Source organism: Actinia tenebrosa, unplaced genomic scaffold (assembly GCF_029948245.1).
Source record: "Actinia tenebrosa isolate PJP-AT-01 unplaced genomic scaffold, QUT_ActTen_1.0 PGA_scaffold6__47_contigs__length_16458017, whole genome shotgun sequence".
In the NCBI taxonomy this organism is placed as follows: Eukaryota; Metazoa; Cnidaria; class Anthozoa; order Actiniaria; family Actiniidae; genus Actinia; species Actinia tenebrosa.
The window spans coordinates 13,791,949-13,814,450 of record NW_028292583.1 but is presented as its reverse complement, the minus strand read 5'-3'; the positions used below and the strand labels follow the sequence as shown (position 1 = coordinate 13,814,450).

At 38.5% G+C, this 22,502-nt stretch overlaps 2 protein-coding genes across 3 annotated transcripts in view; both read right to left on the bottom strand.

Moving 5' to 3' along the window:
• Positions 1-162: 162 nt before the first annotated feature.
• Positions 163-18,909, bottom strand: LOC116304054 (von Willebrand factor D and EGF domain-containing protein). Of its 2 annotated transcripts, XM_031713706.2 has the most exons (23): positions 18,441-18,909; positions 16,660-16,713; positions 16,160-16,425; positions 15,821-15,916; positions 15,172-15,510; positions 14,905-14,978; positions 13,975-14,038; positions 13,662-13,874; positions 12,824-13,026; positions 12,274-12,727; positions 11,710-11,969; positions 11,452-11,566; positions 10,789-11,046; positions 10,594-10,708; positions 10,094-10,510; positions 9,752-9,946; positions 9,160-9,300; positions 8,904-8,963; positions 8,710-8,811; positions 2,816-2,916; positions 2,503-2,570; positions 1,661-1,800; positions 163-1,317 (listed from the first exon to the last, which is right to left on the bottom strand). In XM_031713706.2, exons 1-23 carry the CDS (start codon positions 18,880-18,882, stop codon positions 1,016-1,018), a joined length of 4,479 nt encoding a protein of 1,492 aa, XP_031569566.2. In that variant the 5' UTR covers positions 18,883-18,909; the 3' UTR covers positions 163-1,015. The 2 variants fall into 2 exon arrangements, with proteins under 2 accessions (XP_031569566.2, XP_088894953.1); XM_089038827.1 differs by lacking the exons at positions 163-1,317; positions 1,661-1,800; positions 2,503-2,570; positions 2,816-2,916 and adding an exon at positions 8,088-8,362.
• Positions 18,910-20,070: 1,161 nt separating this feature from the next.
• The window catches only part of LOC116304053 (uncharacterized), a 29,038-nt gene continuing 26,606 nt past the window's right edge, over positions 20,071-22,502 (bottom strand). The window contains exons 44-49 of the mRNA XM_089039409.1: positions 22,351-22,383; positions 22,176-22,271; positions 21,509-21,609; positions 21,286-21,350; positions 21,058-21,209; positions 20,071-20,971 (exon numbers count right to left, since the gene is read on the bottom strand). Coding sequence (XP_088895535.1) covers positions 20,757-20,971; positions 21,058-21,209; positions 21,286-21,350; positions 21,509-21,609; positions 22,176-22,271; positions 22,351-22,383 — 662 coding nt within the window. The 3' untranslated portion in view covers positions 20,071-20,756. The remainder of the gene's footprint in view (positions 20,972-21,057; positions 21,210-21,285; positions 21,351-21,508; positions 21,610-22,175; positions 22,272-22,350; positions 22,384-22,502) is intronic.

Below are 22,502 nucleotides of genomic sequence, written 5' to 3'. Positions count from 1 at the left end.
TAACCCATATATTCTCTCTTGGGATCCCTTTGTTAAATTTTATGGCAGAGAAGAACTAGGAACGAGATTTGAGGAGGCTAGATTTCGTGCTGTAAAAAATACGAAACTTGATTCCCGAAACTAAAGTGTACCCTCGAAGAGTGACAAATACAACGACTACAGTTATTGAACCACTTATTTTATTCTCGCCACTAAGTCTAAAAAAACTTTTACACACATACGTTAGTACATAAAGTATGAAAATAATTGCATTATAAAGTCTACAGGATAATCTTATTAGTCGACCTTACAGTACATATATAATCGTACAGCTTCAGTTATACTCTTTCTCAGTATCATTTTTTATAAAATAACTGTTATGAATGTCGCGTTCTGTTTGGTTTGCAGCGCGTGCTTTATGAGAGCACATTGCACGCGCGGGCTCTTTTCGTTGCGTCATTCCTATCTAAAATAACGGTTATTGTAATTATTATAAAAGAAAAAAAAACTTCATTGCTGTGTTGTGTGCAGTTATAAAGCACTTGGGGATGGGCAGAACACTCGAGAAGTGTTCATAAGCACGACGCGTAGTGTCGTGCTTCTCCACTCCTGACACTTCTCTCGTGTTCTGCCAACCCCCGGCCGCGTGCTTTATAACTGCGCACAGCAAGCGCGCGCGTTTTCTATTCCTTCAATACTAGCTAAGATTCTAGTTTCCAACTAAATTTTTTGTAACGCTGATGAACGTAAATACAGAGTATATTGTAGATTATAAAACTAATAATATGATAATATTAACTAATATTAGCAATCTTTCTTAGCGTTGGAGACACATTACATTTCTTTATTTTATTTTTGATGTGGGTAGATGTATTTGGTAGAGCCGAGTCTATAGCTTAGACTCGTTACCACACGCCTTATATTCCACTCTACACGCACACGCACACGTTTTCGTAGTCAACGACCGTGCACGCGATTTCTAAACCTGCAAAACTGAAATCAAATTATTTATGGTCCACATCTCAATTACAAATCACTACTTCTGGTCGAAGCCAGGGTTCTCTTTAGCTGACAAAGTCATCACATACTCATTTTCCTTCTTCTGGCCATTTTTCCGTGCTTCTTGCATCTCGTACCTCTCGGGTTCATTTTCAAGGTGATTGTCAGTCGACCTTGTTTCCGGTTCCATATGTGATACGCGTCTCTTCAGCTGATATCTGTCGTGGTTCCTGCCGAACTTTATGACAAGTGCAGCTATTACCAGTATGGCAATGATTCCTATCACGACTAATACGATCAGGATCGTATGGTCTTTTCCACTCGAAGGCTCCTCGTTTTCTAATTAAGATACAAAATAATTGCGTGGTGAGTCGATAGGTTTTAAAGAGAAGTTGTCCTCAATCATCGTATAACTCATTACAGTTATTAATGAGAATAATGTTGAATGATATCAGTGGTGGTATTGGTGTAGGTACTTGGTGATGATGGTGTTGGTGATGATGATGATGACGATGATGGTAATGACGACGACGACGACGACGACGACGATGATGATATACTGGTGTTGCCATCGATAATCCTTTCTACACTTTAAAACCATGTAGTGCAATTCAATAAATCACTAATTCAAGATCTGAATTGTTGGCGCGACAACCAGTTTATCTCACAGTACACAATTTACCTTGGGTCTGTTTCAGTGATACAGGATCCACAGTCCAGTTTCCCAGTTTTCCATTCTGTACACTTCCTTTAAGTGGCTCCAAGGGATCTTTTTGTTTCTTTTTAAAAACAAGTTTGAACTCTGCGACTACACTTCCAGATCTGAAGTAAAAAAGCATAAGTAACATTAAGCAACCACAGTGAAAATACTTTGATGAGAGGGTGAGCCGGAGTATTTTTTAGCTGTCGTTGTGATGGTCGAATTTTTTGTTTTTTGTTTTAATATTTTTTTAAGTATAAATTTTAAGCGTGCAAGAAGCTGGAGTGTTGACAAGAGAACACTAATTTAGTGTCAGTTCATCGACTGGTGTCACACTTTGAAGCTTATTTTAAACTCATCAAACAAAGATTTTAATTAAAACATTTAAAGACTGCAAAGCCAAATGTCTCAAGGGAACTTAAGGCCCATAGGCGCCAATCATGCGCTAATCATTTGCATATCTAAACACATTTTGTATCGCAGCCATCTTGTTCGAGCGTCCAAAGAAGCAAAGTGTTTAGAAAACTTAGGACGAAAAGAATATATGACGAAATATAATGAGTTTAAAATCGAGCAGGCTTAAAAAAACTTCATACTGAGTGGATTTATAACCTTATATACGGTAAGTATAATCCTTCTTTTCCTACTAAAGATCAATAATGTGGACCTGGAGAACATATAAGCTTAATGAACGGCAATCGCATTACCATGGTGCATGTTCCTTCATTAATTCCTCATTTTAAAACTTAAGGTTTATATAACCTTAAGAGACCTGTTTTATTGCCTACAGAATTCATGTTGAGTATAACATTTCCGTAGCTTACCTCAGAGAAATGATGATCACTTTATCCAGTTCTTCGCCTTTGTTAGACTTTGTAAACGAGTCGCGAATCTGAAGTATACAAAACATTTTCTAGTTTATTGACCAAATGAAAGGAGAAATTGGAAAAACTACCACAGGGACCCCAACGATTGTCTGAGAAAGGGAGTATGTGGGGTGGGGAGGAAGAGGGAGGACACGGGGAGGAGGGGGGAGGGTAAGGGAGAAAGGCGGAGCTCATAACCACCCAAAGTCTTTCATAACATCATGGAATTCATGAACCAATCAACATGGACATGATCCATGTCTTTACTAACCTCCTTCGCGAGACGATCGGCAAGATGACCAAATGCTGCGCTTTCTTTGTCCTTAAAGTCTTCTTTCCATTCGATCATTAAACGTATTTCGGCCCTTATTACTAAAAATGGTTTAGAAATTTATCACATATTGAAAGTGTGTATCTGTTTATCTAGACACTGTCTATATGCATGGCGGCGCGCCTGCTAAAACACTGCTTAGATTGGCAAACGTGTTTGTCTTGTTTTGCTTGTTTTAAATTCATTTTTGTTCGTGTCGAGGTAACGACTTAAAATTCAGGGACTATTCAAGGAGTATACAAGGACCCAAAAATGAATTTTCAAGGAGTATGTTCAGCTAAATATGCCAAGGTTTTACACGGTGGTTGCACATGGCCGACTTTCAGATTTTTCGATCTTTCTGACTAGATCTATTTTAGAACCACGCAAGTAATGATCAAAGCAAAAATCCAAGGAGTTTTCAAGGAGTTTAAGGAGTAGCACAAACCCAACACACGAACACGATTTTGACCCGTTTTATTCGATATATTTATTCATTCGATTTTCAGGGTTCGTGCCGAGGTAACGACTTAAAATTCAAGGACTATTCATTCGATTTGACCCATTTTATTCGATATTTCAATCTATTCGATTTCGACCCATTTTTTTCGATATTTTAATCCATTCGATTTTGACCCATTTTATTCGATATTTTAATCTATTCGATTTTGACCCATTTTATTCGATATTTCAATCTATTCGATTTCGACCCATTTTATTCGATATTTTAATCTATTCGATTTCGACCCATTTTATTCGATATTTTAATCTATTCGATTTTGACCTATTTTATTCGATATTTTAATCTATTCGATTTCGACCCATTTTATTCGATATTTTAATCTATTCGATTTTGACCTATTTTATTCGATATTTCAATCTATTCGATTTCGACCCATTTTATTCGATATTTTAATCCATTCGATTTTGACCCATTTTATTCGATATTCTAATCTATTCGATTTTGACCTGTTTTATTCGATATTTTAATCTATTCGATTTCGACCCATTTTATTCGATATTTTAATCCATTCGATTTTGACCTATTTTATTCGATATTTTAATCTATTCGATTTTGACCTATTTTATTCGATATTTTAATCTATTCGATTTTGACCCATTTTATTCGATATTTTAATCTATTCGATTTTGACCTATTTTATTCGATATTTTAATCTATTCGATTTTGACCCATTTTATTCGATATTTTAATCTATTCGATTTTGACCTATTTTATTCGATATTTCAATCTATTCGATTTCGACCCATTTTATTCGATATTTTAATCCATTCGATTTTGACCTATTTTATTCGATATTCTAATCTATTCGATTTTGACCTATTTTATTCGATATTTTAATCCATTCGATTTTGACCTATTTTATTCGATATTTCAATCTATTCGATTTTGACCCATTTTATTCGATATTTTAATCCATTCGATTTTGACCCGTTTTATTCCATACTTTAATCTATTCGAAACCTGGATTTTCGAGCCTCGCAGTTTGTGGATTATACGTAGCAAGAATGATTAAACACTGGGTTCAAGAGTGAAATTTCCCAGAGGCTCGCAGTTTATGGAGCATGCGCAGCAAGAATGAGGGCAATGGCATCGAAAGTTGAAAATTAGACAAGAGGTAGACTTACCTTGAAGGATAATTGTAATTCTATGAGCCATATGGAACATTATGCCCTTATTATGCGTACTTTCTTGCGCATGCGCAAAGCCCACATTCCAAAGAAAACCATTGTGATGCAAATAGCAAACAGGTATATAATGTGAACGCCGGACAGACCAGGCCTCTCCTTTTCTTATGTGCAGATTAAAACAAACAAGAACATTTGGTATCATAACACTAGTAGGGGTTGGGAAGTCATATATCATGCTCCGACCCGGGTGGGAAAATAAGGTCATAATGTTCCATATGGCTCATAGAATTACAATTATCCTTCAAGGTAAGTCTACCTCTTGTCTAATTTTCAATTCTCTTTCACCATACTACACATTATGCCCTTATTATGCGTGTTTAAAGACATGATACCAAATGACATTAGTAAGAAGATGCAATCAAAATGTACTGGTCATAGTCTTTATTATTATGACAAGACAATAGCACCTACAGATTTGCTTGTAGTAACGACAGGTTTATTGTAAAACCTATTAAACGTGCTGGCAGCCGACCAGTCAGCTAGCTTCAAAATGTCTGAAATGGAGGCTCCTTTAAGTAGGGCTGCAGAGCTAGCTGCGGAACGAAAACTATTGAGCCTTATAGATTGATGTGTCTACAGAGGCTTGCTGAAGCACAGTCTTAAGCCAACGAGCTATGGTGCACGAGCGAACTGCCCTATGGGGCTTACAAAATGAAATAAATAACTGATTCACTGAACCCTCATCCAAAGTTCTTAGGGATTCAGTTTGAGCAATATAATGCAAGAGGTGTGCACGTGGGCACAAATTAATGTTTTCAGCAAAGCGTGGAATCTCGACCAGAATAGGGAGCTAGACGTTCGAGATACTCAGTCACCACACCGACATCCCATGTATCCCTGTACTTGGGCTGAGGAGGTTTGGCCATAAACACACCTTTCATAAAGCGTGTCACTAGGAGGTGGGAGCCTAGCTTGCGACCACAAACTACTTCTAGGACTGTGGACACCACTGACCTATAGGTATTCACAGTACTGTAAGCTTTGCCTGGGAAGGCCACACTGGGGTTACGAGTAACACACGTTGGACCTTGTCTCTCTTCAGTTGGATTAGAACTCTTGCAATAAGGCTAAAAGGAGGAAAGGCGTACGCATTAAAATCTTTCCAAACTAGAGAAAATGCGTCACATGCAAAAGCCGACGGATCTGGTGACCACGACACAAAACGACGCACTTTGGCGTTCAGGCGCGAGGCAAAAAGATCTATATCAGGATCGAACGTTGCCTGCGACAACCACTTAAACACAGCGGGATGGAGGCTCCATTCCGTTCTGTCATTAAAGTGGCGAGAGTTAAAGTCCGCAGTTTCGTTATGAATACCCGAAACATGGACGGCACTGAGCATTAGGTTTCTAGCTATACACCATTCCCAGATAGTTCTTGATAGCTGGTTAATAGCGGGAGAGTGAATTCCACCCATGTTGTTAATATAATAAACGGCCGTCGTATTATCGATTTGTAACTGGACATGAGCATTGCGCAATTCTTTAGTGAAACATTTCAGAGCGAAAAACGCCGCTAAGGTTTCGAGATAATTAATGTGATGAGTGGTTTCGGTTAGAGACCACAAACCACCTGTGTTAAGTGTATTACAACACGCTCCCCAACCCACACCACTAGCGTCACATGCTATAGTGATATCGGGTGCGGATGCAATCAAGGCTAAACCGTTATGATCAGCAATGTTATGGATTACCCACTGTAGATCGTCGCGTGCTTGGACACTCAGTGGACATGGGTCTTCAAAAGAAACGCCACGAGAAATAAGCTCAGATTTGCACATTTCGGTCGAGCGATAGAACAGTTTCATATACTTTACAGCTCGGAAAGCAGAAACTAAGAGACCCGAAACTTGGGCGACCTCGCGAACAGTAGGAGCGGAGTTCAATAAAAGCCGCTTACAATGAGAGACAATCTTTTCAATCTTACTCTCAGGAAGCGATATAGTCATGGATTTTGAATCGATAACAAACCCAAGAAATGGTATTGTTTTCGAAGGGTTGAGCTGGGATTTAGCAATGTTTATGGTGTATCCCAAGCGTGTCAAAAATTCACACACTTCTTGCGAATGAATAGAGCATTGTTCTGCTGTTTTGCCGATCACCAAAGTGTCGTCAATATAGAATACAACCCTAATGCCTCGGAATCTCAAAGCTGCATAGACGGGTTTGAGAATTTTCGTAAATGTACGAGGGGCTAGTTTATACCCAAACGGGAGACATGAAAACTCGTAAAGCGAATTTCCCCAAGTAAACCGTAAATATTTCCGGTCATTAGGATGAATAGGAATACTAAAATAATCATCTTTTAAGTCAATTGTTGCCATAAATTCGCCTGGTTGCAACAAATGCTTGACATAATCTATACTTTCCATCTTAAAAAGGATAGTACGAACAAACTCATTGAGTGGTTTAAGATTGATGACTGGTCTAAGATCACCTGTCTTTTTGGGAACCAAGAATAAATTCGAGATAAACTCATCTGAAAGATGGTTCGTTTTAACGATTGCTCGTTTAGAGAGCAATTTTTCGACCTCAGAGGCAATAAAGCGTGATCTGAGTCAGAAAGAGGTCGAGAGACCGGACGACGAAATTGCCGTGGTTTTGTCTCGAATTCAAGACGATAACCTTGAATAGATTGTAGAATCCAAGAGTCTGTGGTGATCTTAGACCATTCATGGACTTTATGAGCTAGATTACCAGCAAAAGGAGAAACACTTACATCATTTACTTGTGTTTCTAAGCAGCAGTGTCTGACTCTGTCGACTGTTTTTTCTCGTAACGAGGCGTCGAGCGGTTCTGATTGAATCTGTTGTAATTGTTGTTGCGCCGGGCTGGGCCCGGCTTTGAGGACAAAAAATCCTTAGAGCCTTGTCCTTGACGATTGCGGTTTCTGTTTCCACCACTTGCTCGAGTATCAGGATTCTTGGTGATCTTGACGGCAATTCTGTTCGCCTTAGCAATATCGTCTACTTTCTTGGACAAGTCATCTCCGAAGAGATGAGTTGTAACTGGAGTAGAAGCGGAACATAAAGACTGGTAGTCTTTGCTGAGAGAAGCCTTGAGCAAATCTCGCCGCTTGAGTGATGTCTGAAAACCAGCATTCCCAATGAATGCAAGAGCATCAGAAAGGGCTCCAAGGAGCTCTTGTGGTTCAAGAAGTTCTTTCTCCTTCTTGGCCTTTATAGCTGATTCAGCCAAAGACACTAAAACTTGACCAGTTTTAACAATCATCTTTTGTAATTCTTGGACGCCAAGGACCACAGATTTTGCTTTGTGTGGAAGCTCGTTCCACAAAGGTGAATTCACCCGTGGCACGCACAAGAGTTCGCAATTCTCAGGCGTGTGATATTTCTGAAGCAGAGGCTTCATCTTGTCTTCAATAGGTTTAGTAGTAAACGATTCGTTTACTCGTTTCACCAAAGCTTCTTTGACTTTGGGACCTTTATTCTCTTGATCATCGAAGATGGAGGGCGGGAGTTCAAATTCGGCGTCGTCAGATAATATATCGCTTGCCAAATCGCCGAGTGAGGCACTCGGATCATAGCTCAGTCGAGCACGTTTAGGCGATGGTTCATCAACCTTAACGTTTTGAGATCTCTTTACGAGGTTAGACAAATCATCTATCGCCGACACAATGGAGTCTATTCCTAATCTCTGTTGTAGGAAGGACAGCGACTCTTCTGTGAACAGCTCGGTCGACAAAGATGGACCGTCATCTTGTAGAAGCGACAAATCGTCAGTATTATCTGCATGGAGAGACTCTTCGGTAGTCTTCGGCATTTTTCTTCAGGCAAATTTGCTGAGAAATATAAAGGCATAGGAACAAAGTCCTGTTAATAGTCAACTCGTTTACAAAATTGTATCAAGTAAAACGAGCAAGGAACGTGAGCTTACCTTGTGCGCTGGCACAAAGAAAGGAGAGGCCTGGTCTGTCCGGCGTTCACATTATATACCTGTTTGCTATTTGCATCACAATGGTTTTCTTTGGAATGTGGGCTTTGCGCATGCGCAAGAAAGTACGCATAATAAGGGCATAATGTGTAGTATGGTGAAAGAGAATTAGTCCAGAGCCTCTCTCAGTTTATGGAACTTGCGTACTAAGAATTACAGAACAATTGTTGGTGATTGAGTGGATCAACAACATACCATATTCTTCTTTGTGCGCGGTCGTTGGTTCTGGTTGCTCTGTCGTCGTAGTCTCTCTTGTTTCAGTCGGTGTAGTCTCCTCAACCGGTGAAGTAGTCTCACCTATTCAATAACAGGATATATAAATCGAAATATATAATATAGCAAAAATTTTGAAAATTTTTTATTGGTCTTTCATACTAAGTGTGATTAACCTTGTTCGGTGGTAGATTGTTTGGTCGATGTGACAATGGATTCTGTTGTCGTACTCTCAGCTACAACATAAAAGAACGAACTTAATATGAAAACAATATAATTAATAGATCCTTAATTAAAGTATTAGTATTATTGCGCGAGAAAAAAATCAGCCAATCAAAATTCTAGAAAACATCACGGTCGTGGAAAGGCAAGGCGCGCAAGCATACGTCACTGAGCGGCTTTACAGTCATACGAAAATTGCTGTATGCTTACCTTCTGCAGTGGTTGTATCTGTTGTGCTTTGCTGCTCTGTACTTGTTGGAGCTTGTTTAGTGGTGGGTTTGCTGGTGGTTTGAATCGATTGTGTGGTTGGTTTGGTACTGGGAGTAGTAGGTTTTTCTGTAGTAGTTGGAGCTTTGGATGCAAACAATAACGTAATTTTAATAACCTTAACCAATTCTAGAGGATAATTCGTATGGCTCTGAGCAACCCACCGCACAGATTTCCACACTGTACCCTGCCGGGATCGTGAACGTGTCGTGCCGGGATCGTAAACGTGTCGTGCCTAGATCGCAAATGTGTCGTGCCGGGATCGCGAACGTGTCGTGCCGGGATCGTGAACGTGTCGTGCCTAGATCGCGAACGTGTCGTGCCGGGATCGTGAACGTGTCGTGCCTAGATCGCGAACGTGTCGTGCCGGAATCGCGAACGTGTCGTGCCGGAATCGCGAACGTGTCGTGCCAGGATCGTGAACGTGTCATTTCCAATCATTTTTATTGAGCGAGAAGACTTACCGCGCAAGGGATGCTGTCGTAACATGCCATTATATTGACCAAGTTGTTTCATATCCATTCGTTTTACTTACCTACACATGTTTTTCCATCCCCAGAGAATCCCACAGGACAAGGTCCACAGGATACTCCACCAGAAATCTCTGTACACGTGACACCAGGGAAACACGTCTGATTGGTGCAGCGAGTCAGTCGTTGATCACACAGGGAACCCGTAAAACCAACATCACAGCGACACGTATAATTATTCACCCCGTCCACACAGGTACCTACAAACATCAATTATTTTATTTCTATTTTTTAACTAAAATTTGTACCAAATTATGAAGACATATAATGAATGCATATAATTGCGCTCAAATCGTATATCCTCTCTCCATATATTTTTCAAACATTAATTAATCGTGACGATTTACCGTTTCCACAATTCATTCCCACGCAGTCGTCAATATTTGTCTCACATCGGTCCCCAGTAAACCCTCGAGGACAGGCACAATAGTACTGACCAGACCCCCGTGGGTAGTAGGGGTGGGGTAAGCATTTGCCTTCATTTTGACAAGGACAAGTAACAATAGCTATATTGATGGTTATGGTATCAGTAGCGTTACACTCGTCAGTGACTTTGAATACAAACTGTTGGTTATTTTGTGACGACACGTTCCATGTCAACAGACCAGTAGGACTGAATGTATAACCAGAAGCAGTGGAACTTATTATAGAGTATGTAACAGGACGGTTATCAGGGTCTGTTGCCTTCAACTGCAATGGAAGGTACTCTCCATTGATGGCCCATCGAGTAGACTGATTTGCAGCGAACTTTGGTGCATGATTTACTATATAAACAAAGAAAGAAATTCATATCACTAATGTTCTGAATGCATATGTTTAGTTTCTATATAAGTCAAAAAAGACTTGCCCTTTCTTCTGGTCCATAAAGACTGACTTTCTCCCGGCATGCATTGCTGGCACCAGTCACGTGGGTTAGGCTGACCAACGGCAAAACAATGCCCATTAATCAAACAGGAGTTGTCCTAAGACCGATAAATAATATTATCAAGATATTCAAGATATTTATATTCTATAATTATATAAATTATTTATCTTCACTTACTTTCAAAGTACAGTTGCCTGTTTTGTTGCATGTCAAACAAACAGAATCGTAAGTGATGAACCTCATCTGCTGCTGACTCTTGTGCTCGCCGTCGTTAGAAACTGAAATCCAAAGCCCCCCTGCAGGGGTCCCCTGGTGGTCATAATCATCAAGTTTTGTCGGGGGATCTGGAAGGTTACATCTCACACCGTAGATGTCAATCATTTTACCAGGAAATTTCTGAGGATATGTCTTAGGTTTCCAACCACTTGGTACAACCTGTAATGACAGTTAGAAGGCGTAAATAAAGTAAAGGAGACGAGTAAGGAGGCGAGCTCTAGACGAACAAAAACGCATGTGGAAACATGTCACGCTCTTTCTCCTTCTCTATCCTCATCATATTAGCGTGTTACCAGAGGAGAAAAACCCTGGTAAGATGAACCCTTAGCCGTAGGAACTACAAGCAATATTTAAAATGTTAGGTCTAATGCATCTAAAAAAGAAAAAATTGTACTGTATTATTGGTATCAGGCTTTTACGAGCATACGTTCTTAATGTCTTAAATGTTCGAATACGTACCCCGACTAGACTAGAATGTCCCTTTTTTCATGAATTCTTAGGGACTCTATGCTTGGCATCCTTAGTTCCAACGACAAGAATCTAAGACTTGATTTTTCGGCTTACCTTGAATTCCTGGGCGTGACAAGTAAGGTTTTCTGAGTGAATGAAATCTTCGCCAAATATGTCTGTCTTTTTACAGGGTCTTATGCGAATGTCGCACAACCCACCGTCATATATACTGAGAAAGACAACAATCGTAGAATGAAATACTTGTTTGAGAGAAAAAGCATAAAATTGCAAGTTTTTTGCATTTGGAAAACAGACCAGCAGTTTACTTCGACTTAGCATGTTAATGACACAGTTTGTCTTCAGGATACGTACCCTAACAATTGAGGAACAGCATTAGCAGCCATAGAGCAATCAGCTGCCGTATATCCTTCCTCACAGATGCACGTTCTGTTTGTACAATTACCATGGTTACTACAATCATTTGGACACAGATTATCTCCAATTTCAGCGGGTGGTTTCAATTCACCGTCTTCGTCTTCTGTGAACAGGGAGATGTTCTTTAAAGCCACTTCTTCGCATCCTTCTTTCATGGCATCAAAGGCTGAGCCAGCGAACTTCGTGTCACCGGTTATCTGATATAGGTCAGGTATGAAGATATCAAACATATGGGCACAATATGTGAAAGTGGCCACTACATGATAAGCAAAAACAGGTTCCTTTCCGTCCCTTTGTCCCCCCTTCCCTTCCACCCATTCTCCCATCTTTCCTTTCCTCCCTTCAACTCACTGTCCCTCTCTTCCCTCCGTCCCTCTGTCCCTTCGTCCCTCCGTCCCTCCGTCCCTTCCTCCGTCTCCTAATTTCTCCCTCCCTCTCCTCCTCCCCCCTTTTATCTTTCTTTCTATTTTTTATTTCTCCTTTCATATTCATACTAAATACCTCCAAGTCAACGATACATTGTTCCATCGCGGTAGTTAAGTTGAATCCAGGCACTTGACTACACGTCTTTCCAGCTGTCGATTCCTCAATAATACTTTTGCAGTACTGTGTTGCATTTTCTTTAGGAAACTGACCGCTGACATCTCTTCTGACGCGCATGCGCGTTACTGCCTCCATTGCATCATTCTCATCCACAAAGAAACTACGTTCCTCAGTATCCATAATATCATCTGTGTACAGTTTGCCTTGTATAGACCTCTTGCGATTCCCTTGAATTATTGGAACGATGTCTTCTCCAGGATCCGGACCAAACGCTACGAAACGATTTGCATTGTCTTTGCATTTCGCAATCATGTCTTGTGTCTTTTCTGTTGGACAGAAACAAGATCTACCCCTGTCCACAACGTTTTTTCTTGGAGGCAAAACTTCAAAATAACTTTTATCTGGAGTCACTCTGAAATCAAGAAGAGTAAATGGCTTGTCATTGGTTGGGGTCAGTATTACATCAATTTAGATAGAGTAAATTGTTTAGTCATAAAGTTCGAGCTACCTCCAGCTGTTAGCAAAAGACGTTGCGTCGTTCCCATGAGCTTGTTTGTCTCCTCCTTTATCGAAGTCATCGTTTGGATTTCCGTTGAAATCACCACACAGACCACGCGTATGAGCTGCATCGCGTTTTGGCGCATCAAGAAACAGGTTCAAACCCCATGAATAACGTACCGCTTTTACACGTGCACCAGATGGAAGAATAACCTAAAGAAATATTGAAATATAGGTGTAGTCTGTTATACTGGGTAATGCATCCTTCTCGTGCTCACTGTAGACAACTTATTTATATATATGGTATAAGTAAGCATCACCACACCTTTATCATCTATAAACACCATCTCATAAATAAATAAATAGAAAAACTCTGTACGCTTTAGGGACCGTTCATTATTTGTCTGGGGGATGGGGCTGGGTGAGAAAAGGAGGGGCCTCGAAAATTTTTCACGTACAAAAGGAGGGGCCCTGGAACTTTTTTAATGGATTTAAGGGAGGGGACTTGAAATTTCAGGTGAAGGTTTAAAGATAGTGAAGGAGGGTCTTGAAAAAGATCACTTTCTTTGTTGGGGGGTCCCTAAAAAAATAGGCGCCTTTTCCAATTTCTCACCCAGCCCCCTCCCCCAGTTAAATAATGAACGGTCCCTTAATACTATTTCGTTAATTACTTTGTGTACTCCATCTAATTTTGTACGTTTATATTACTTGATCGATGGAGACAACTTATAGAAACTATATGTTTAAATAAAAAAATAAATAATAGGCTATCAAATTCATAAGCGCTCACAAAAAGGCGAAAAATATATTACCACAATGAACATAAATAAGAAAACTACGGTACTTACGGTATGTGTTATAGTACCACCATTTACATGCTTGTAAATGTGCGTTCCGCGGGCCAATTGTCCACTACTACGTACATTTGCTCTGAGCAGAGTCGGCTGGTTATACTGAAGGTTTTTATTACAGGCAGATATGACAATGACGTCATTTCCTTCACGTATTGCTACTCCACAGTTACAAGTAACACTCCAGCATGTCCATAGCCGTGTGTGTATCTAAACAAAGAAAAGAAATACCAGTGAAATATCGCCGGACTGCAAGCAAATGAAACTATTAATTATTTGTACTACAAGCAGCCCACTTTCATTTATTTACCTCAAAGTTTCGTCTTATGTTGCTATAAAGAACGTAATCTCCTGGTTGGTAGAAGTCGTAGTACCTTAAATTTCAGAAAAGGACAAAAGCCGAGAAATAACATTAACGATTCCAACAAATATACAAACTAAACTGACTTAACAAACAAATAATAAATATTAAACTAATAAAAGTATATTTAAGAAACAAAAAATAAAAATAAATTATAAACTTAATACAGAAACATACGAAAAACAAGTTACTGAAGCAGCCAAAATGTGAACAGTGCCGTTTTTCGCGCCATTTCTGTATCAACCAATGGGAATTCTTCAAAATGCATATTTAATTACTTCATTCTTGACGCGTGTGCAACAGTGTGCAACAGTATTGAGGACATCAGTATTGATGTAGTTCTTGGCTTATTTTATAGCTATAGTTTGATGGAAAATCACTGAAAATAGTCTTTCTTTTCGCTGAACGAAGTCTATAATGTACGAAGCCGACATGAGGTAAGAATTTTAACTTCAAATTGATTGAAATACGGCGGTAAAATTTGATTCAAGCTTAATTATTTAATTGCAATTCTCAAAAACAAAGCAAAATATTTCGAAGTTATAATTTACTAAGTTGCAACCAAAGCTGAGTGGCCGGCTCGATGTCTAGTGCACTTCAGGTCGCGACAACAACAACGTCAAACCGATAATCTTTTATTTGTAAAATAATATACAATACGAAGGAAAGTAAGCTTATTTTTATGTAGTAAAAGTACTGGTAATTTCCATTATAATTTAAACGAAACAATCGTTCATGACATGTTAAGGTACTGATAAACAAATCCAAAAAGAGTATACAAGTTAGATGACAATTACGTTTTTCAGAAATGATAAATGCTATGAAATACTGTTAATAGAGAATAGTACTCGATCAAAAATCACCGACTCAGTTTATTACCTCTTATCAAATGTCCAGTAATGTGGATCTCCTGTTGCTGAACATTGATTTTGATCAGTATTTTCGATTGTGACCTATAAAACGAAACAAACAAGCAAATCTAAACGAAAGATATAATATCTTTTTTGCGTCTACCCTTCTCTTCGAAACTACTCCCCTTTTAAAATATTTCGAATTGGGAATTAAGAATTTAAATACAGTTTGAATGCTACTGCTTTGATCTGTTCTGCTCTCTATTTTCAGTTTAGCTGTATACATCATACATACCCTTACTGATGGTATTCTATAATACCCCCAAAATGGATGATTATCTTTTATTGCAAAATGATAGTCCAGTGTTGTTACAGGTTCATTTTGATTGTCACAAATTCCTTTAATCTTGAGTTTTTTGCCAAGTTTCATGTCTTCGGTTTTCAGTTGAAGAACACAGCTATCCACGGCACTTTGTCTATTCTTTCTCTTGTATTGCTCTGGTACATAAATCCTAACTGGTACATATTTTAAAACGCTAAATCCGTCAGGTACAACAGGAACGGTTGGACGGAATGTGACAGTTACACTCTTGTCTGGTTCACATTCTTTTACTATGAGATGAGTGGGATTAACCTAGACATGAAATAAGAAAAGAGAAAACTTAATTATAAATTACTATAGGGTAAACAGACCCCTTTATCTTGGAGGTATTGCTTTTCCATTTCATACCACGTTTCATTCCCTTGAGAATGATTCTTTGTTTCAGCGGTATATTTAAACAAAGAAATTGTACTCTAGGGAATGACACATGGTCCGAAATGGAAAAAGAAAATACGGTCAGGTAAAGAGGTATACTGGTCAATAGGTTCCTGAAAAATTTGAGCCACTTGATGTTTGTACTGAACGTCAATGAGAAAGTACAAACTAATTCGGGCAGTTGTACCTCAATACCAACATAGTACTCATTGCTATCTCGCCATAGCGTTGTCCATTTGTTTTCTGTGTTGGTCGTGTACTTCATTCGAAGTCGACATCGTACCTAATTAAACAAGAATCAAGTTCACTTGATAAGCGAACACGGCATACGCAGCTCGTACTATTGGAGAATGTTAGAGGCTTTTATTGATAAACAGTAATATTGTATTCTTAGAGAAAAAGGACTGGATATTTTAGTGGGGGAGAGGTTGGGGGATTTTTTTTACAAGGACTACACGAAACAACTGGCATCAATTGGTTAAAAGTAGAAATGTTATAATCGTGATACAGAAGTTGTTTGTCTTACTCGGTGTCCTGCCTGGAACTGCCCATGGTTTAGTTCACTTTGTCTCAGACTACAAGCTGGACCTTCTTTTTTTGGATCTTGATCCTTACAAATGGTATGGTTCTTAGTAGTGTATCCATCAGTGAACCACTGGACGTGAAATGACACGTTTTTCCAGAGAGGGAAATCGAACTTGCACAGCATTGTCACTTCCGGTTGGTTGTTGTCCATATAAGTAACTTTTGGTGTTGGTACGAGGCGAGACGGAAAAGGGGTAATGATCGATACTGAATGAGAATAAAACCGTTTAGATTAAACTTCGCGTATTTAGACCACACTGAGTCTGCGCATACAGAACTAGTTAGGTATAGACTTTTGGTATAGTTCAGTTGTGACGTATTTCCGGGTCCAACTGATCACAAAAACCGCTAGCATAAGTGGAATACGTTCTCAATGATTTACCCTCTAAAAAAGCAATTACGAGCACTCGCCTCCTCCTGCAGGGATCTTTACCATCTTACCTGTACAATTTGGAGCGATTCCTATCTGTCCTTTTGGGCAAGGCATTAGATCTCCTGTAGATAGAAACAAAGTTGAGAGCAGATTAACATTTCATGTTTTTGAATGATCAGACAATATGCTGCTGAGCTAATGGACTACTTTGACGATACGGCGGTTATCTAGAGTCACAAGGCATTATGGGGCGTTCAGGGGCAAATAAAGCTTTGTAACAGGAATGGCATTGATTAATATCAACAGCTCACCACAAGAGAATATAACAAAAGATGAATCAAGACGGCACATCGATCACCTTTATCCATAAAAGAAAGACAAACACACGAAACTCTATATATTTTTGTCATCTTTATTTTGTTTTCCTCCCTGGCAACATGGCCGCCGTATTAGAAAGGCAGTCTACTCGAACCTGGTCCTGCGATAAGCCCCCCCCCCCTTAAAAAAAGAGACTCCAAATGAATGCATCTTATGTATTATACTTCGCTACACTTTATTGAATATTAGTAAAAATACGCAGGTGATAATAGAAAATCTCGCGCGCTGATTGGTCAAGAAACTTACACTATCACACGATAATCACCTTGAGCGAAAATCCAAAATGGCGTCCAGCCTTTTTTTTTTTTTGCTGTTACCGAAAAAAAAAGCCTTTTATCTTGCTTTTTTTCTTTTTTTGAAAGAATCACCTGTGTATTTATACTAAAACAATTAACAGGCTCAGTGATTACTGGGGAATATTTACCTCGCGTCTCGGTAAATATTCCCCAATAAACACTTCGCCTTCGGCGAATAATTGTTAAATAATGATCGGTTTGTTTGTGTTTCTCACCCAGAGCGAATGATTAACTCGGGATTGGACTTAAGCCGGTTAAGTATTACTTCAATATTTACTATATCCATTTGAATTGTAAACAATGTTTTGTTATTTTGTAATTAGAAATACCGTCAGAAATATCTCCTTTATGGTGCAGTTTAAATCAGTCCCAAGAGAGTGAAATATCCAGACACGGCGGCCATGTTGGTTGAAATAACAAAATAATTCATGGACAATTCTTTTGTTAAATAAATCCGACCAATATTTTTCTTCTTAAAATTCTTATTTGATATACCTTTGGAAGTAATTCTACGGCTAAGGGAACGCCTAGTCAGTGATGACGTTAAAAATCATGACATTAGCAACTACTTATATTAAATTTCATCAGGTTGTTATTGACATGACGGGAAACAAATAGTTTACATTCTATCCTAGAGATAAGCTAAATCTCGTTTTACATTCCCTTATAAACAAGAAACAAGAAATTAGATCGATAGCTATCAGATTAACACACTCTATTTATCGAAAATAATTGAAAAACGGAACGCTGAATATTACTGTTGTTGGGATGGTCATAAAATAAGAATTACATGTATGCTTTAGGAAAAAGTAAAGTTCTTATAGACATGAGCATGCTTCTGATTTCCCTTAGTTCGTTAATGCATGAAGTGCTTTCTGTACTCAGTTGTGACGTCTTCTCATAAGCCAAGTACAAACATATAAGCATTTAGTTTTGTTCCTGCGTCATGTATATATTAAAGCCGGTTTGTGCAATTGTTTCTGGCAATTACCTTTTTCAGTTCCATCCTACAAAGAACCCGGGAAAGAACTTAGTTTAGCGTTGGGTACCACTCTTTTTAGTTATAATCAATTTCGCTTTACTCCGATCTCTATTAAGTTTTGAATAGTGCTACTGATTGTCAAGCAAGTGCCAAACCCACCTGCAATACAATTGTCATGAAAGTTTTGCATTACCTGCACAATACGCCATAGAGCAACCACGACTTGGTCCTAACTCATAAACAAAGAAATCCCCGCAGTTTTTGACAGAAATCAGTGTAGGCCATAAACACCCACCGCGTCTGTTGTGAAAGTTAGTACAGGCTGTGACATTGGCTACTTGGTCTTTAGATGTAGGATGGGTTCCTCGCATCCATATTGGTGCTATTGTACCACAGTGGTATGGCTGTGGTTTTGTCGTCGGCATCTTCCCTCCAACGATACTAGTGAATCTGTACCATCCTTGTTTTAGCTTGTTATCACAAAGAAAATATTCTCCTGGGGAAACTTTGTACTTTTGACTACGATATGGATTATTAATCGACTGGTAATTATTACAAGGGTCTGTAACACAATTGGTAAAAGTAGGTATCAAGAGAAACAAACTCAAGAACAAAAGCGTCTGTACTGGAGCCATTTTTGCTGCGCACTGCGAAGTTGAAATCAAGTAGCAGTTTTTAGTACATAACCCCTGACCTAGGTGACACGAAATAGGAAAAGTGGCTTAAATTCAAATTGCTGTTGTTCTGATGTGTCGTTCTGAAAATCAAACCTTATATTCTACATCACATAATTTTTTTATTTAGTTTCCACTGATTAGCTCGGGAAACATTTAGTTAGACTGAAAATGTACTGAAACAAGAGACAGACGTTCCCCGTCTCACGTAACGCGAACCGGAAGTAGTTAAGGTACTTGGACTGGCTCAGGGTCGAAAACAAATCTTCAAATTTTTGTCAAACCCTAACTGCTTCTGGAATAGCTACATTCGTTTTTCATGGATTTATGTTCATACTTCTGCGCAATGCTAAATAAAAAAGCCAAAAACTTCGTTTCTATGGAAGCCATTTTGATTGAAATTTGAGAGAAATTAATAGGACTTGACCTTTCTTGGTAGGAGTGTTGAAGTAGTTCAGGTTGTTGTACGAGGACTGACGTACTTTTAAAAACGTATCAAAAATCTTTTGGGTCAGCAGACCGGCCCTTTCTGTAGAAGTCCTATCGGGAAAAACTAAAGGTCTGATGGCCAAGGTGAATGCGATAAATGTCGTCCGAATTTAGTACGAATATGAATAGGTAGTACCCTGATGCCATAGCAGCTGGATTAAGAAAGTGATTCACTAGAGGAATGACAACTAGTTCAAAGTGGAGGGGGGTGACGAGTGAAACGGGGAGACACGGATAAACAACTGTTCCATGTTACATCGCATTCAAAATGTAGCCCCTGAGCTCCTTATACAAAATATCTTAAAATATACGAAAATATTTACACGTTGAGAGGTTTTGAGTTTCCAGTCCAATCTTGACCTAATCTTAATAAGTAAAAGTATGGCACAAAATGTACAAAACAAATGACATTGACTTCAGCTCGAAAGACTTTCAAAAACAAACCTCTTAATAAAGTGGAATATCGCTATTTATATAATATTTTATTCAACAACAGACGGCAGAAGTGATAAGTCTTGACTGATCAGTCCTACTGATTATCGGTTTTGACATGTTTTGTTTTTTTTTTTTTTTTTTTTTTTTGAGATTACTAGTATTCAAGTACTTTAAGTGAAACGATTTCAATTTTCACGAATAAATACTCTGCCTTTAACACATGTCGGTATTCATTATATATTTATTGGTCTCTTTATTAAAGACTGGACTCGACGAGAAGGTGGAAGAATCGATTTCTCAGGAGAAATACGATACTGCGTTACATCAATGTTTTAAAAAGCAAAAGCCAAGGGCAAATGAGGATAAATATTCGGGACAGACGTGCCATGCACTGCCTTGCCCCTACAGGGACGGTAATTTATGAGAATTTTCATTGGCTAAATTTCGTAACAAACAAATAACCTAAAGCTAAAGAAAACTAAAGACATTACTTTAAACTTTGGAAGTAATGTTTTTCCTACTGACACAGTCCATTTTCCATAATATTTCAGACAAGATTGATAAATAATCCTGTTCGCAAGAGAACTGGAAAATGCCTGCAACCAGAGGGGTAAGGAGGTCAACTGGCAACCGGTATTCCAAAAATTTTTATTACTATACTATTTATATATAAAAACATTACGTATAATCATAATTATCTAAACTATATATTTTAATTATCTATCCTAAATATGCATTTTCTGTACCTGGGCTCAGTCAGGGGTGAACAGCCATTTGTGTGAGCCGGCGTTCCTACTGGTCAGAAGCCCGAATCAAGAAACCCCGACTTGTAAAGAAAATTTCATCTTCAACTTCCGAAAAGAGTATTTTCTTTCATTTAGTTAAAAAATGTTCGACCTAAGTCTTTTATTCTATTTAGAACTATTCTTTTCTGTTAGTGGTAACAATTCTCCAGGTTTACCATCTTCGTCCTGTTTTCGGATTCGTTGAAGGTTACGGGTACGCTTTTGTTTTCTCCTATAGGCAATCACTACGATTACTATAATTATCACAACAATGGCTATCACGACAATGACAATAACGATAATAATTATAGAGCCTTTGTCCTTGGGCTCTGGTTTTTTATCTGAAAAAAAAAAAAAAGTCATTATTAAAGATTGAACTGTCAAGAATACGCGCGATGGCAAGATATGTTTCACCATTTTTTTTTACCTTTGGGGTGTTCATCTCTTAGTGTTAACGAGTCAGCATCTACCTCTAGCTCGCCTAGTTTCCCATCTTTGATCCGATCTTTGATTGGCTTTAAAGGTTCTTCGGGCTCATTTTTGAAAATCAGTTCAAATTCAGCAATTATACTTCCTTTTCTGCAAAGAAAAAGATCGTAAAATTTTTGCACATGATGACAATTTGATCTAGAGTAATACATGACATTGACGCTACCTTAACTTAGAAACGACGACTTTTAAGAGGTTGTGATTTTTGGCTTGTATAAACGAGGCCCAAATCTAGAATTGAAAGGATTCAATGATCAAGTTTGTGTTGGAGTATAATGATTTATAAATCATATGGAAAGGAAAAAAAGATGGAGAAGGGAATGATTCATAATAAGAGAAAAGAGAGATAGAGAGAAAGAAAGGGAAAGAAAAAAATAAAGAATACTAACCTCTTTCCAAAGAAGACTCGAAATAGCATCAAACGCATGGCTTCTTACATCATTATATTCATCAACCCAAGCTCGTTTGATACGAATCTGACACTCTTTAACTTAAAATGACAAAAAAAGTTACAATAATTTTCAGTTACATCATAACTTTAAATGCCAGACAATCAAACTCTTAACAATACCGGCTTGGGGTTCATGTGACAGTATTTTGAAGATTTGGGCTGTTTGTTATGTCATCCAAAATGGTAGCCATGTCTTTTGTCCTTGAGCATGTGACGACATTGCCGCCATGTTGGTTAGTTGATATATAATCAAAATATTTGGTCTTTGTTTTTCTTGTTATGTCAACTAACATGGCGGCCACGTCTTTGTCCTTGTACATGTGACGTCATTGCCGCCATTTTGGTTGACCTTTTAATTACGTAAGACCTGTCTTCATTTCTTTTAAGACAATCAAGATGGTTGCCATGTTTGTCAAATGGATGCGCACCAGATTTACATCATAGGGATTTCAATTGAACAAAGAATCTTATTCTTAAGAAGAATTGACATGTAGCCTGAAATGGGGAAATTTTGCACCAATGAACATTCTATCATGGATCAAACATCAGCTATATCAAAACATAGGATCTATAAAATTGTCAGGTTTCCTAAACAAGCCTCTTACCGACTCGTTTCGCTGTGTTTGCTGTTGATCCAGTTTCTGTTATCTTTGCTGTGGTTGTTGGTTTTTCCGCTTCAGTTGACGTCTCATTGACGCGGGCTATTTGAGATAAACAATGCTTGATATAAAGCACAAGGTAGTGCATCAACTGATTGGAATTTTATAAAAGTGTTTTTACCTTGAGTTTTGGGTAGTTGTGTTGTGCCATTACCTGCAAAGAGAAAAAAGAACTTCGAATTCTCTGTTACTACTAGTATCAATTTCCATTTGCGTCTCTTTTACCTTCAATTAGGCATGATGTCATGTTACATTTGCTTTTGGTTGGGAAGA